At 39.2% G+C, this 16388-nt stretch overlaps 2 protein-coding genes across 3 annotated transcripts in view; one reads left to right on the forward strand and one right to left on the reverse strand.

Annotated features, from left to right (window-relative positions):
* Positions 1 to 16388, reverse strand: part of FAM169B (Protein) — a 36011-nt gene that overhangs the window by 16530 nt on the left and 3093 nt on the right. Inside the window, exons 2-3 of one of the 2 annotated variants that reach the window (XM_088172644.1) lie at positions 7416 to 7549; positions 4651 to 4750 (exon numbers count right to left, since the gene is read on the reverse strand). In XM_088172644.1, the coding sequence (XP_088028770.1) occupies positions 4651 to 4750; positions 7416 to 7549 (234 nt within the window). The remainder of the gene's footprint in view (positions 1 to 4650; positions 4751 to 7415; positions 7550 to 16388) is intronic. The other variant, XM_088172645.1, reaches the window with a different exon arrangement.
* The window catches only part of PGPEP1L (pyroglutamyl-peptidase I like), a 31251-nt gene continuing 21298 nt past the window's right edge, over positions 6436 to 16388 (forward strand). The window contains exon 1 of the mRNA XM_088172646.1: positions 6436 to 6625. Within this exon, the coding sequence (XP_088028772.1) occupies positions 6619 to 6625 (7 nt within the window). The 5' untranslated portion in view covers positions 6436 to 6618. The remainder of the gene's footprint in view (positions 6626 to 16388) is intronic.

Raw genomic sequence — 16388 nt, forward strand, 5'->3', positions numbered from 1 at the left:
CTGATGCACACAGGTTAATTTCCCTTTTTGCTTCAGACTCCATCACTCCTGCTGGCTTTAAGGCTGGAGATTCCTCTTAGCTAACTTATATTTCCAATAAATTATTAAAGCATGTGCCAGAAAGCATTACACTTTGTGTGCTGGGTTAACAAGGAAGAAGTATTGCACGCAAGGGCAGATGCCTGTTTATAGCAGCAGACTCAATTCATTAAATATTATGCACTTACTTGCATGGGATTTTCATACTCTTTCTGTGATGGATTCAATCTGTTCCCTCAAACCCTTCCTTCTGCTTTCAAATGCAGCAGCCACTGCTCCATTACACATCCATGAAACATGCAGCTACAAAGGGAGCTGAGTCACACAAAGGGGACATAATGGGCCAAATGCTGACTTTAATAAGAGCTGCAACGAGGTTTGGCACACAGTTCAGACATACAAGACACATAGTAAAGGTCAGAAAAGTTTTTAAAAGCTTTGAGGAAAACAGGAAGATGCATAACCATGTTGGAAGGAGTTGCTTTTATAGAACATTTACTGTGCTATTCAATAATTTAAATGTGTGGAAGGGAACACTAGTTGACATAGCAACTGTCACATCACATTACTTGAGCAACCTTATCTATATGGATGCCTTCCTTGAAGGAAAAAACATTTCTCCAGATTTCACACAAACATATGTACTTTGCTTTTTGTTATCATTTTTCAAGTCAACATCTGGTCCGCAGTTAAATCCATCCATGCTTCCCCATACTCTCATTTTCATTTTATAATCAACTTTGAGGAACACTATTTCAAATGCAAACATGATTTGTGAGACCACATGTTCCCTCTCCCTCCCTTCCCAGTCTTGTTGTTCTTTCCAAGACATTCAGTTAAGTTCACCTGATCATAAGAGATGGGGTTACTGCCAAAACACATCACCTGAACCCTGTGAATCATGATGTGTGTGACTACAATGACCTTGCAACTGCAAGACCTGGTGTGCTGGATCTTGCAGTTGCAAGACGAGGTGAAATGCATTTCAGGTCAGTTAATGGGGTTTACACACGCTCAGGTGGGTGGCTTTCCCTGTAAGCACCAGCTTGCTAAACCTCACTACTTTCATCACCTGCACTCACACAAACACAGAGTGTTGCAAGAAGCTGACAGGCAGTGGAGCACAGGATTCCACAGCACAGGGTGTTTGGAATCCAGGACTGAACTGAATTAGGCACCAAGTATAATGCAATTGTGATTATGAAATGTCTACTTTTGCTGGGCAAACATGGATCCCTTCCCAACTCAGGCCTGGATTATATTTTTACTTTCTAGGCTATGCTGGCCAAATGTTCCCACACTGGTGTGCAATTATTTAAATGAAATGTGCACATCAGGATTCTACATACAGAGAAAAGAAGAAAAAATAAAGCAACATCCAGCTTGGCCCTTCTTTTCCCCCTGCCTTATCTGAATTGCTGAAATACATCCCTCAGTTACAAACTAAATAAAGGTGACGTATGAGAGATGTAATTAGAGTTCGTTTAATAAATATCTAAGATAAAGTAGTGGTACTTTCTGTAAAGACATCTTCACCTTAATTCTGTCACTATTTCAGCTTGCTGACACACTTAAAGAGGTTGCTTTTGCAAGACTTCCACTGTGGAAATACACTGATACTGGAGCAAGCTGAGAAATCCTACTTTGCACTGCATTCTGCAGCATCGACATACCCTGAACTAGCTGAGTCTCACAGTTCCCTGTCTTTAAAATGGAGTAAGAGCATTTCTCTCTCTTTTCTAGGAATTTTATCAAAACAAATACATTAAAGCTTGGGAGGCAGGCAGATTCCTGCTGGAATGGCAGGCATTCAAGTATCTCAGATAGATCTTTCCTGCAACCAGTTACATTTTCTTCCACAATTCAAGCTTCACTCAGTGATTTGTTGCAAATGTCTTGTGATAAATGTTCCAAGGCATCTCACAGTTATTGTGAATTATTACATGCAGCATACAGAAAATGCCACAATAAGGTATGTTTATTTAGTGTTATAAAGATGTTAATCACCCATGTTATGCTCTGTAAGCCCTTACAATGCAATTTACATTCTCATAAAAATATCTGTACAGATATACTAACAGAACATAACACTCAGCCCATCAAAAATAAATTAAAAATGCTTCCAACCAAGACCAAGTCCTACAGAAAAGCTGCCATACCCATTTTCTCTTTGAAATATGCAGATAATTTCAAACCACAAGCTACACATCACTTCTGGACAGCCCATCTTATCAAGATGATCAGAAATAAATCTCAGTGGTGGAATCCATCCCTCTTTAAACCAATTTTCAAGAATTAAATGCCATCAAACTGAAACACAGTATGTGGGGACGACCAGGAAATTTGCTTCTAAGAGTGCTCCTGCTGTGGAAGAAAACTAAAATGCAGATGCAGTGGACAGGTAGAGGAAGAGAAGAAATCAACTACAGCAAGATTGTTTCCCTCTTCCATCTGGATGAAACTTGTTTCACAAGAAAAGTGTAAAGCTCAAGTCAGGAAAAGAAAATTATATAACTTGTTAAATGTTTTCATTTTCTGCCCTTAAAGTAAAATGTCCTTAAAGTAACAAAGACTAAGTTAAAATATATTGCCTTTTTCTGAAGGAATTGGTCTTGAATTAATTTCATCTGTTCACTGGTCAGAACAAAAGGCCATGTAGGTCAGCAAATCCAGGTGGAGTTGCCCCATTAGCACAGTCTGCCATCCTAAGAGTCAATTCCAAATCTGCTGAGCTGTGGGAAAATTTTAGGACAAAATACTCCAAAAGTATATACTCATATGTATAGGTATGCACATACATCCCAGCAGGCTTTAAAGAACTAATGAAAAATTATTAAAACTCACCTAAAGAAAAAAACAAATCACATCAGTCAAATTTGATGTGTGCAGAAATGGCCACATGTTTACAGTATATAAAATCCAGAAACGAAGAACTTCCAGAAAATTATTTAAATCACACTTTTGGAAGGAAATATCAAAAGCCAGGTGATGTAGGCCTTATTTAAATAACCAGGCTTAGAGACCTTTCTGTTCCTCTGACTTTGGACTGGTAACTTAAGCTGAAATTTTGCAAGGGGGGGTCAGAGCAGTCAGTCAGGCTGTTGTTTATAATATAATAAGGTGTTTATTCTGCTAGGTTTAAGCTTTTAATGAAGATAGCTATCATGTAATTTAGGCTCCAATTGGACTTGTTTGACTTGTTCCTGTGAGAAATCATTTTTCCTTGTGTGCTTGTAATCTCATTAATACTTCTTGTTCATAATACTATGAGATCATTTAAGTGAAGAGCTGTGCTAAATGCACTTTCACCTGCATCTATTTAATAATTCTTTATTCCTGCACTGTAGTTACAGATCCCAATTCCTCTTGTGCAGCCTAAATTAAATCAATGCTGTTTTCAGCTACGTTCCTTTGAACAAGAGTCAGGCAAGCACAACTGCACTCTGAGCAAGTCTGGCTTCTGGTGCAGATGCTTCTCCCCTTTATCACACCAGTGAGTATCTCTCTCCAGAAAAACATTAATGGAATGTATAAATTAGTGTCAGAAGGGTAATTCTACATCAATAATTCCAGAGGAGCCTGAAAGTCTTTTGACTACACTTGGAAGTTGGAAAGGTCTCCTACCTTCTCCTGTGGATCACAGCCCATTAGCAAAGGCCCAGATGAAATCCAGTGTAGAAGGAGCTGGAAAACGGCAGAGTTCACCTCTAACCACAGGTGATTTTAATCTGCTTTTTGTTCTTCTGAAGAAATGTCCTGGTTACAGGGTAGGACTGAACAATGAACGCTTACACTAACAGAACCTGTTCTAGGAGTGCAAGATCATTACCTGCCACACTTAGAAATAAACAGAGAATTTTGTTTTGCCTTTGCTCTATTATTAAGAATACTGGCTATTAAAGACTTTCAGGCATAATTTATAGCTTATCCTTTTAAAAAAAGTACATCTTTAATGACAGATGTCATTAGTTTGCTGCCACATTTGGAAGCTGGAAGTTTAAGAGGTTTCATGTGTTCTGTATTTCCTAAGTGACACAGTGAGTCAATGCAAAAGTTCATGTCCTCCTCCAAGAATTCTACAGCACATTGTCTCACAACAACACCAACTCTCCTCACTTAACCTGCACACCAGTAGATAGCCTTCAAACACCAGCATTGTAAATAAAAGGCAATTAAACCTAGGACTAAAATATCATAAAGAAAAAAAAAAAGAATATTAATAAGAATCAGTAAGAAGCAATACAACTTTATACCTGTATTTTATTGTTTAAGGATTTCAGGATTCTATCCAAACCATAATGTGTTAAATTTCACATCATTCTGAATTAGAAAAATATTATCCTGTTGAATAAAGTCAGAAAGAATAACAGGTTTACCCAAGATGAATTTTCAGCTACCAGCAGAGAATTTATGCATAGAATTTAAAAGCCCTGATTGTCAATTCTTCTAGCTAATCAGCAGCCCACTGACACAAATCCTTGACAGATAAACTGAAACCACTTCATATTCAAAACAAAACCCAGAATATTTAAATACATAAACAAGCAGACCATCTTAAAGGTAAAGAAATTACAACTACTCAAATTTCAAAATATTTTGACCAATTCTAACCTGTCTCTTTATCCTTTGGATCAGTTAACAGCAACAGTTTGCAAGTAGGATTATTTCGGTAGAGAGGGACAAAACACACACAGGAATCTTCAAGTTTAACCTAAAAAACAAACAAGCCCTGTAGCTCTTTGTAGTGCAAAGCTCACAAGTACTTCATTAATCAGATGCACTTATGACATGTTTCATTGACATGTTCTGCTGACATGCATGGTACAAGCTCAGCACAACACCCTCTCAACCCTCAACTTCACGGCACTGAAATACACATAATATTCTAATATTATCCATAAGGGAAGTTAATTTAAAAGAAATCAAGCTACTGAAGTTAGTGAAGACCTAAATGCTGACTTGCCCTGGTTAGTACATAACCTGGCTTTGAACACTGTCACATGCAGACAAATGGTGTTATGAAAGACCAGACACATCAAATGAAAACAAACACAACTTGCACTTCTTACAGCATCCTCCAGCTGAGTACTTGTGGTGTTTTGCAAACAATGAATTAAGCCTCAGGGTACAGGGAGTATCAAAGCATTGGGGCAATGCCTGGGCAGTTTATCTTCGAGGCACAGCAAGGGTAGATAATTGGCACAAGGTGGTTAAGTTGAAGGAAAAGCTAGAATCAAAATGCAGCTCTCAAGCTTTTGCTCTTAGACTAAACTTCTAAATGATGTGACACATAAACACAAAATTACTGTGCTCAAACAGCTCTATATGCATAGAAATGACGATTTCCATATGAATATTGCAAATGCTGTCATGTAAGTTTAGGTACAGGCAAAGAGCGTGCATGACTTAGCACAGTATGTACTGTACTTTCCAAAATCTGGTCCATTGTGTATGTGTGGGTGTGCCTCTCTCTCTCTAATTGCACCCATTTGTCAGTTTGCTATGAAACTCAAATCAGTCACGTGTTACATTTAATATTTCTTGGTACATGGAAGAAATATGAATATGGATTATTCGGGATAACAACTCTAAGATGAAACCAGTGTTCAGTAGCTGACAAGTGCCAGAATCCTGGAAGCATCTATGCAAACACTGGACTCCAGGAAAAAAAAAACCAAGTTGAAAACTGCTTGAAATCTGTATTCATGAGCTTGCCTAAATCTGGGGATTCAGTTGTTCTCTGCATGCTTCAAACATAACAGCATCGATGTCATTATGGCACCTGGGAGCATTTCCATAATGAAAAGGCCAGGACCGCTTCCAGTACTGCCATGATTGTTATTCTGTTTGATAAGGTAATGTGCACTTTCACAGGTGTTAACAAGGGCAGCACAAGCCAAGCATGGCTTTGAGTGTGGCTGCTGTCCTATCCTCACTTAATCCCTGCTATTTGTGTCCTGGATGCTTGACCAAGCCATACCAAAAAGAAGTTCTGTGACCCCAGCGAGTGGGCTGACAGCCACTTAACTCCTGCTAAGCAATTATTCACTGTTGCCAGTCCTGCCACTTGAAACCTGCTTTAATTCAGATGCAGAAGGGGCAAAAAATGCCTGGTAATGCAGCCATTATTCAAACACCAAACCTCTCATTCTTCAGGCTGTGGGTCTATAATAGAGATTGTTAGTTGGGATGTTCACTGGAGTTTTGCCTTATTACATTTAAATTATTTTAAATTACAAAACATCAACATTCTTTGAGCTATTTATTATAGACTATGACAAAAAAGACAATACAGCAAGAACACTACCATTACTTATGCCCCTGACTGGCTGACTAGATTAGATTAGACCTGAATTAAATGAATGCAAAGAGAAATGTGTTGCTATGAGACTCAAATCAGTCATGTGATATATTTTAGGGCTGGTGACAAGCCACAAAATCAAGACAGTTGTGAATCAAAAGCCCGACGTCCACCTTTAACTGATGTCAGTGTGTGTGGCTATTGCAGGATTACAGAGAGCACTGCCTGGGATTCCCTTCTACTGAACAGCAAATGAACCTCTGAAAGTACCAGCAGGCATGGAAGGTAAGGACTCAGCAGCCCTAAACTGGGGAATCTTTGCATGTTCAGTCTGTTTGGATTTAGCCCTACAGGCTCCACTAGAGGGCATTAGCAGAGCATTTAAACCCCGTTACATTCCCAGCTCAAAGCTGAAGCTGATCCCACCTGGAACAGCATTTTTCTGGAAACTACTGCATATTATTTTCCTAAATTGCAGAAAAGCTACTGTATTCCAAACAGTCATTTTAACTAATCCAATTTCTGCTTTGATAGTACAATAACAGGTACCTCAGCACATCTTTTATGATCTACAAAATGCCAGAATTAAAGGTTTCATAGGTTGACTGCAGTAAAAATGTTTAATAGGCCTGTTCAGTCATCTCTATTCCACCCAGGTGTCTTAGGAACAGAATTCCTTTGGGAGAATCCACACTCAAAATTACCAACAAGTATTGAAAAGAATGGAAACAAAAGATAGAGTGTATCACAATGCCTGTGTAAACTGCACAGTCTAGGCAGAATACAGAGCAGCACCGTGGTATAAATCTCTATAAAATGTGCTTTTGATTCAGTCCTGTAAGGAGGCAGGTCAAGATGCAAAGTTCACCAAAGTACTTCAAAACCTCTTCCACACTCAGAGGGTTTTAGACTTGGAGTTTAAGCTTAGCTCTCATAGCATGCAAATTATTTGAAATAATGCAGGATTGATGATTTTAAGAGATCTGCAACCCAGCCACACCTGTTTACCCCTATTAGCAGATCATGAGCACAACCAACAAACTAATCTGCAGCATGAGAAACATCAGCCTACTACCTCTCCTCCTCCAGGGATGGAAAAAACATCAGAAGTGGACAATGACTTCTTCAAGAGTTTTTCATAGTATGTTTCAGCATCTGCTTGCAGAACCTCTGGATCTCCTGCTATTGTATCAACCAAGTAAAGTCGACCTGTGATGAAAAAAAACCCACAAATTATTTTTACTTTTTACATTAAATAAGAAACATAAGTCTTAAAACTTCAGTTTCCCCAGCAGCTGCTTGGTGTGGCTAGGCCCTTAATGATCTCATTAGAGCCTTTTGTATAATCCTAGTCTAAAATAGTAAGGCTGGTAAAAACGTGTCTCTATGTTATTTATCTGTATGTTATTTACCTCTTGACATGCCATTTTACAAAGCAGAACAATGATAGCATCAAATCACACTTGTCTCCTTTGAATTCAACAAGCACAGTCTCAAATTTCTCTAGGTGTAGGTAAACTTCTTTAAAGCTGGAAGAGCAAAAATAATTCTTCAAAACACAGCCTGAGTTTAGCACTGTCCAAAAATATAACAGGGAAAGAATTCCAAAGCTTCCATTCTTTCTTGGAAGACTGCCCTTTCTGGGTCAGTCTATGATCTGCTGTTTTGTTAACTTTTTCTTTCTCTTTTTTGACTAACATCAGCTGGGCACTTTCACGACAATGAAACAATGTAAAAAATTTACCTACACAAGACTTTCAAAATAGTAACATCATCTTTTATGCAACATAACTTTGAACCCATGTGACTCAATGCTGGAGGGTATTTGTTACTTGCATGCAAACAAAAATTACATATATCTGATGCCTGTAACCTAAATGCCAAGTCCAACTTGGTGTTCCTGAAGAAGCAATAACCTCGTTCTGATACAACAAACCAGACTGTCTGGTGGTTCATCACCAGCCCAAGAAAAAGAACATGACAAGAAATGTGTTAGCAACCCAAATGGTGTCCAGCCACTCTGCTATCACAGGAATGAAATAGCTTCAATTTCAGGGGGTTTCAATCAACAAGCTACACCTGTAACTCTTGTAAGCCCCAAAGTGAGAACCAAATCTTCTACTACAAATCTGTAGTTGGTATCTTAGTTCTGAATCCTCCCTTTTTAATGATGGTTTGGTCTCACATGGCAGCTCCCTTGGTATGTTAAATGTGAAATAACTGCACTGATAGTAAAGTAAATGGCTGAGACAAGGAAGAGTCTTAAAAGGATCAGTGTAAGACCTGTCTATACCAAGATTAACAAACTATGAATCATACAGGTACCATATTGAAACTAACACCTTTCCACATAAAAGTAAGAGCATGGGATTTGTAGTACCAGGTCAGACTATTCACCCATAGTCCCACCACTCTCCCTCTAGCAGTGATCAGTATCTGATTCCTCAGCAAAAGGATAAGAAAGTTAAAATGTTTTGAACACTATTTTCCTGCCCTTTGCAGGCAACCAGCTTCCATCCCGAGGCTTGGCAGCAAAGCTGTGTACTCAGAATGCTGAAGAGAAGCTACTCTGTAAATGGGTTTCATAGCATGTTTGTATGTGACAAAATGGGAAAGAGCACTGCAACACTGGCATTATAAAATCACAGGCAGAACTTAAACACCATCGAGCAAAGAAGTTATATCAAGAGAGAAATTAAAGATTATTATTCCAAACTTTAGTAATTCACAAAAGCAAATTTACTAGTAAATTAATCCTTTACAAAAGAGCGGCATGTAAGACTTGAGTTTAGCACAAAGAAAAATATTTGCTATGTTAATAAATACTATTCATGAGGTGCTGCTTACAAGGCTCCCTCCTGCCAGGGTGCAGCCAATGCAACTTAACAGCCCAGTCATGTTTTCTTCTCACTGAACTAAGCAATTAACTTTCTGCCACATAATATGCTTGCACCCTAAGGTAACAAGGACCATTTGAAGGATAAAATAAGGTCACAGATTAAATAATGAGGCATTAGAGGAAACTTCTGATCAACTTTCCATCAATACAGCTTTGCACAGAAGTAATCTTTCCCTTTAAAATATGCTTTTAGATTTCCAGTGAACTTAGTCTTTCCTGTGCAATACACTGAAAAGGCCCAAGTGAGTTAGGAGCATATGTTCAAATAAAAGTGGAATAAAAATGTCTTGTAAAGAAAAGAAATGTTGAGGGGGGAGATTCCTTTAGGAACAACATGGAACAGAAGTGACACTTCAGGTACTCTGGAATGGCCTCAAGAAGTTGGTGGTGCTAAGGCTGGCTTTTGTGAAAATCCCCTCAAAATGTGAACACCCCTGCACATACCACTCATACTGCTCAGCTGCCATAGGCAGGGCAAAAACCACTTGTCTGAATTTCTTTTTATGTTAACTAATTTTTTCCCAGTATAAAGTGACAAAATAACATTTTCCCTGGTGTATATGTCCCTTTTACACTTCTTTTGTATGCAGGCACAAGAAAAAAAGCTCGAAGTCTATCCATAACTATTGTTACTAGGCATTCTACTAAAACCGTAATTATTGCTGGCTAACAGGACGTTATAAAGGCTGCTAAATCAAATGCAAAATAATCTAACTTTGTTTTAGAATAAAAGCAGTGCTGTTCTCACAGTGCACAGTCCAAGGCCCAATCAACACCTTGGGATATCAAAACTATGACATTCCAAGGACAGCCTTTTGACCTAATTGGAATTAGAGGATTTTATTTGAATTTGATCTTACCTAGCAGCAACAAAAGAGCACTTGGTGGCAGCCAGTCTGCCAGGACCCTGCCAGCAGCTCCTGCAAGTGGCTCTGTGCACAAAGGGTTACCCAAGTCACAAAAGGGGCTTCCTGCTGTAGCCACAGAGGTGGGACCATAAACCAGGAGAATAAATTTAAAACGGGAGGCCTCCTGCACCAGAGGGATTCCTGACATTGGGGCTGACATCTTGAACAGCCAAAGCTGCTGAACAAGGTCAAGGCATCCTCGAGGTGGATGGTGAAGCAGCAGTGACAGGGAGGGGGTGACAGACAGGTACCAGCCTTTGCCTTCCAGAGGACACCAGCTATCAGGGCAAAGGACATTGAAGCTTTGCAGTTCCACAGGGAAAAATTATCTAGAGACAAATAAATGAGAAACCCAACGAGCACATTTCCATTTCAGGCATGCAGAATAGATTTTAAAGCAAAAACTAGCAGCGCATCTGCTTCTCTCTTTTGTTTCCATGGAGCAGTCTGGGCCACATTCTCAAGCGAGGATGTGCAAGTACATCTCCTCTCACTCTGGTGATCTGTCATCAATTTGCACTAAGAATCTGATTTTTTAAAGTGAAAAGCTTCAGCTAAAACCAGCTATAAATATCAGCAGGCACTGCCCATACAACTCAGTCATCTTTAGGAGATTCTACCCTCCAAAACCTCAGCCTTAAACATTGTCCAACTCTGCCAAAACCAAGGACCCAGTTTCAGTCTAGATCCCTAAACTCAGTTTTTTCTACTCCCATTGCTATTCCACCCCTTGTCTCCTCCAGAAGAGAGAACTGAGTATCATGGAGTTTCATCAAGTGGACAAATATTCTCCTTGAAAGGTAAAAGTCAGATAAATTTCACATCACTTAGGACCTAAAAAGATCAATATGTGGGAATCCAGATATATCTCATGAGCACACACATGTTCTGCATCACGTACATAAATGCAATCACAAAATGGGAGACAATATTCTACCCTAAACTAGAATTAATTTTTGTGAATTAGAGACAGACTCCCATCATTACAGATTCAGCAAGATTTCATTCTATCAGTTAAAGTAAGCAGGAAATATTTTTCCATGAGCAAAAGAATTATTCTCAATACAACAGAAAACACATGGTGCATACAGTCGTATGTGAAATTCCAGAAGTGAAACTGCAGACTGTTGCAATGTCCAAAAGTAAAAGGACACCCTTCCATCTAATCACACACTCTGAAGCTTCTTTGCAAAGTTATTTTTGACCATGAAGCCAATATACAATTTACTAAACAAGAGATATTTCCTGGAACCATGAAATGGGTTTGGGTGGAAAGTGACTGTAAAGATCATCTCATTCCAACCCCTGCCGAGGGCAGGGGCACTTTCCACAATCCCAGCTTGCTCCAAGCCCCTCCAACCTGGCCTTAGACACTTCCAGGGATGGGCATATTTGCTTCCATTGTTAAGAATCTTCTATTCCAGCATCCACTTGCAGGTAATTAATACTGTTCCCTTAAGCCAACAAAGTCGGTGATGAAGTTTTTTTTCAGACTAGGAACAAACTGGCTTGATTAAGATGCAGTGAGGTATTGCTGGTCCTTCCAGGAAAGTCAGACTTGTTGAAATGCCCATTTCAGAGTAAGGGCATTCAGGATGCAGCCAGATTGTAAAGCAAAATGCATCAACCTCACCGTAGATGAAGCATGAAAAGTGTTATGTCTGAAATGAATTAATCATTTATCCTACAACTACTTTTTCATGTTCTACAAACACAGAAAAGGATACTACATGCATCCATTAAGAGTTTGTATGTTTACAGAAGAGCCATCAGTCACCACAGGACTTGTTTCTGGATTTTGTACATTTGTGCAAATTTGTGCATAATTTTACATGTAAAAACATGAAAAACACCTCAGTCAGATTTCTAGTGATGTAGGAACAAGAGAGATAAAAAGAACTTAACATTTCTAATTTTCAAGTTTCATTATTTTTTAATTCAGTTTTGCCATTTCTAATGCTTGCAATAGCAGCACTGAAATCCACAAAAAAAAAACTTCAGCAAGTCTTAAGTGTTTCTAATGATATTCTGAGGGGTTTTGCCCAAGATGTATTTTCCTTTTTTTCTTTTTAAATCAAAAACCACTTTGCAGTATGAGACAAACATGCACCAAAACAAAATGACAGTATATCGTATCAATATTTAGGAGGGAATGTTGTTATAATAAAACCATGCAACTGAGACTCGAACTTCTAAGGTTTATTCTTAACACAGGTGTGGTTTTGTGGCCCCTAACAAATCACAGCATCTTCTGACTGGCTCCTTATCAGTTGAGTGTATATCTTATCTACCACTTCAAAAGGGTGTGATGCTTTCCTTATCAGTGCCTCTGAAGCCACTACCTAAATAGACCAAGAAGTCACATAACATAAATTGTTCTCAGTTCTCCATGGACTGTCACTGCCATACTACAGAAGCACACCCAGGACAGTGTCTAGGATTAAATAACTACCTTTTTTGCCCTTCTGAACCATACACACGTGACTGAAGTGCTGTTCCTCACCTCTCACGGGAGCAGGAGCTCTGTGATGAACAGCAGGGCTTCACATCAACTCTTCTCCTTCCCTTCCCATGAGCCTGAACAACTGCAGGCATGTGGTTATCGTTAGACAACCATATTTGTTTAACCTTGCAAAGGAAGGAAGAGGTCTTTGGCACGCTCCCGGGAGTACACGCAGAACCTGACTCTCACATCCTGAATTTAACTGAGAAAATACATGTCAAAAACCCAAATTCTGGTGTAAGTGAAACTGCAGGATTGTAACAGCGTGTGGTGGCAGTGCAGCCAGAGGGTGAACACCATGGTGTGGTATCTGTCCAGCACAGCACGGCAGCTCTGCACCACGTGCTGCACATCAGCCATGAAAACATCCTTCCCACTGCTCTGCTTTCTCCCATTTCTAAGAGAACAAGAACTCCTGGAATATTCAGGATGTAGATTTCAGGTTTGTATGTTTCAATCCCAAAATTCCATTCATGTGTCACTATTCTATCACAACTCAAATGGCCAGAAGGGCTTCAGGAGACAAACTAAATAAAAGTTTCTGTCTGTAAATAATCTTTAAGTCTGGAATCAATAACTGAAGGCAGAGGGTAAAAAAGAATCCTAACCCAGTCCCAATCAAGAAACCTGTTTGATTAAATTGATGAGTTTAGCTATATATGTCATTACTACAGATTTTGTCACTCAAATGGAGGGCAAACCAAATCCTAGGCATGCCAAGCACAGGCTGCTATCCCACTAGCCAGGCTATTCCCACAAACACACCTTTACTACTGATTTCAGAAAAGAGAAGAAAAAAAAGCTTTAGGTATAAACACATATTTAACTGGACGTAGATGAGAAAATGGAAAACACCTTCAATTTTCACACACTTCCATAAGCTCTGAAGGCCTTTTGAACCTTCTATTACCAGGTCTATAAAACACACGTTTTTCATTTCCCAAAATTTAAGATAATCCACAATTTTGGAAATGGAAAAAAAATAGATGAGGAAATTAAATAACTGATTTCATTATTTAGCTTTTTAAATAAAAATACTTTGCTGAAACCACACTAATTAAAATGTTTTGAAGGCTAGAAAAGCAAGTGCATATTGAGGGGAATCATGTACTGGTGAGTGCATACTTAAGGGATATTTCCTCCACTCTAACCATCACTACTCCCACAGTTAAAGTTCCAGCAAATAGGTTCCAGCTATATCTATTTTTCCTCATATGGATCTTTAGCAGTGTTACACTCACAAATATAAAGCCAAATCCAACTCATAGTACAAATAAACTAAAATACATCTGTGTAAACAGGCTACCCCTGTCCTATTACACACACAATGCACATCTGGACTGGCATGTTTAGCACAAAGTTTTAACTCAATGTAATTGAAAAAAGCTGAGGTATCACAGCCCAGAAAGAGACTTTAACAGACAAATAAAAACTGCAGCATACTGTTAAAACTATGGAAATGCTACCAGCTATAGTTATGACATATCAGAATTCATACTTCTGCATATTTAACTTTGTTTTTCACAGAGCTTATATGTAAAAAAGAAAGTGGCAGCTTAGAGAATAATTCAAGGGAAAATGCAGTGCTGGAGAAAAGGGAGATTCAGAACTGTCATTAATTAAGGCTTTGAGGTTCATGTTCACATCACGTTTTCCAAGGAAATTCTATCGATCCAGTGTGATTGCTGCTAACACCTCTGAAATTGTGAACATCAGCATCAAGTTCTTAATAAATACTGGTTTTCATACAATCAAGAAATGGGCAGAAGTTTTCCTGGAAAAGGCTAACTTTGACTACTGAAGGCAGAGATATGGATTTTGGAATCATAAAATCATTCAGGTGGGAAGGGACCTGAAGATCATCAATTCCCTGCTATGGCAGAGACACCTTCCACTATCCCAGGTTGCTCCAAGCCCTGTCCAAACTGGCCTTGGACACTTCCAGGGATAGGGCAGCCACAGCTTCTCTGGGCACCAAACTTGTCTTTTCTTGCATATGGAAGCAAATACTCAAATGGCAAGAATCTGTCAACTTAATTATTTGCCTATCCCCTAAACAAAATGAAATACACAAGTTTTCCAGAACAACTAGAAAGAGGCTGATCTGAAAGGCAAATGGCAGGAAAGATTCTGTGAACAGCAGTAGATCTTTTATGAAGCACAAGTGCAAATACAGATAGTGGCAACTCAATCCTCTACAAAGATGGAAAGTAGAAAGGAGGATGCACTGGTCCAAAGTCATTCTGTAACTTGAGGGAAAGCAGGAAAACAATGATAGTGAAAGAGCAGGAAATGACAACTGAGTTTGACAAATGGGCAGCATGGAGATGAATTCATCCCATGAGGAAAAGCCAGACAGACTGACAGGACACTTTCAGAAAATGACTGTGTTTGAATAATTAAAAGTTATTACTGAAACACACACAGTTATAACCTGGCACCAGGGCTAGGATTTAAGTACCACATCAAATCCATTTCCCTATTACTACCAACATCCAAAGGAAGTGTGAGAAAACCTAAAGTCACACCACACACAGCCCTTAACATCACCTCATACACACTACAGCAGTATGTGGCACACCTGAAAGCCCTGCTTTGCTATCAGAAATGACAATATTCCCCAAACAAACAAAGTAGTGGTGAAAATATGAGACTGTCTGGATTTTCAGAGATACCTGCTTCAAATACCACATATTTTGAGTTGCAAATGCTTTATATGTGACAGGCCTACTGCTCCCACCAGCAGAGAGCATAAGTCTGCCTAAGAAAGCCCAGCAGCCTTTCCCCAAATTAGTTTCAAGGATCAATTTGCACAGCCAGAATAATCTCAAAATAAAGCAATTAATTGGGGAGGGGGGAGGGGGAAAGGGGGGAAAAAATGAAAGAAACAAAACCAAATATCCCTTCCCCCAGTAATTTCCACTTTGCTAAATTTATTACATGGCTGCAAATTAATACGTCACCTGCACCAGCTATCACAAGGCTGTCTCAGAACCTGCTTTAATAAAGAGCTGCCAGTAGTGGAGGAAATATGTAAACATTGCTCTTGTTTCTCTGTGCCATTGTGTCAGCTATTCTACATGTCTTTGAAGGTGCTCCAAAATCAGCATGGCTCTGCTTTTCCCTTTTTCTCCTTTTGAGAGGAGGAAAAAGCAGGGAAGGAAAGACAGGCTGGCAACAGAGGGCTAGCTCTGTGCTTGCTGTGCTCTTGATAGTGAGGCTCAGTGTGTTCAAATGCAGTTTACACAGGCTCTTCTGTAAGGACAAAAGAAACCACTGCTGGTGGTTAAAAATGCAAAAGGTTTTGATTGCAATTGCTTGACAATCAGCCAAAGATATGACTAGGGGGAAAAACACAGCAAGGCAGCTATGACCAGAATGGAAGAAACAAGGAAAAACACATGGCTCAACTTCAGAGCAGAAAATTGACTTAGGCTTTGCATAAATGACAGCATACCTCCAAGCCTGCCTGATCCACAGTCTGCCTGGAATGGGAATATGTAGGCTAAAAGCAGAGCCTATTAAAAGGCATAATGTTTCTAAACGGCATCTGTTACGTACTAATAAGCATTACTTAAAGGACACAGGCCTTAAAATTGCTACCAAACGTGCACTTATCTGAAACTGCTGCAAGGCAATCGTTACCACAATGTCACATGACACCACTGGAATCTGAATAATAGAAAATGTTTTTGTTTAGTTTGGCTTGAAATCATTATGCAGGAAAAATATGGAGGC

This window comes from Sturnus vulgaris, chromosome 13 (assembly GCF_052056855.1).
Source record: "Sturnus vulgaris isolate bStuVul1 chromosome 13, bStuVul1.hap1, whole genome shotgun sequence".
Classification (NCBI taxonomy): Eukaryota; Metazoa; Chordata; class Aves; order Passeriformes; family Sturnidae; genus Sturnus; species Sturnus vulgaris.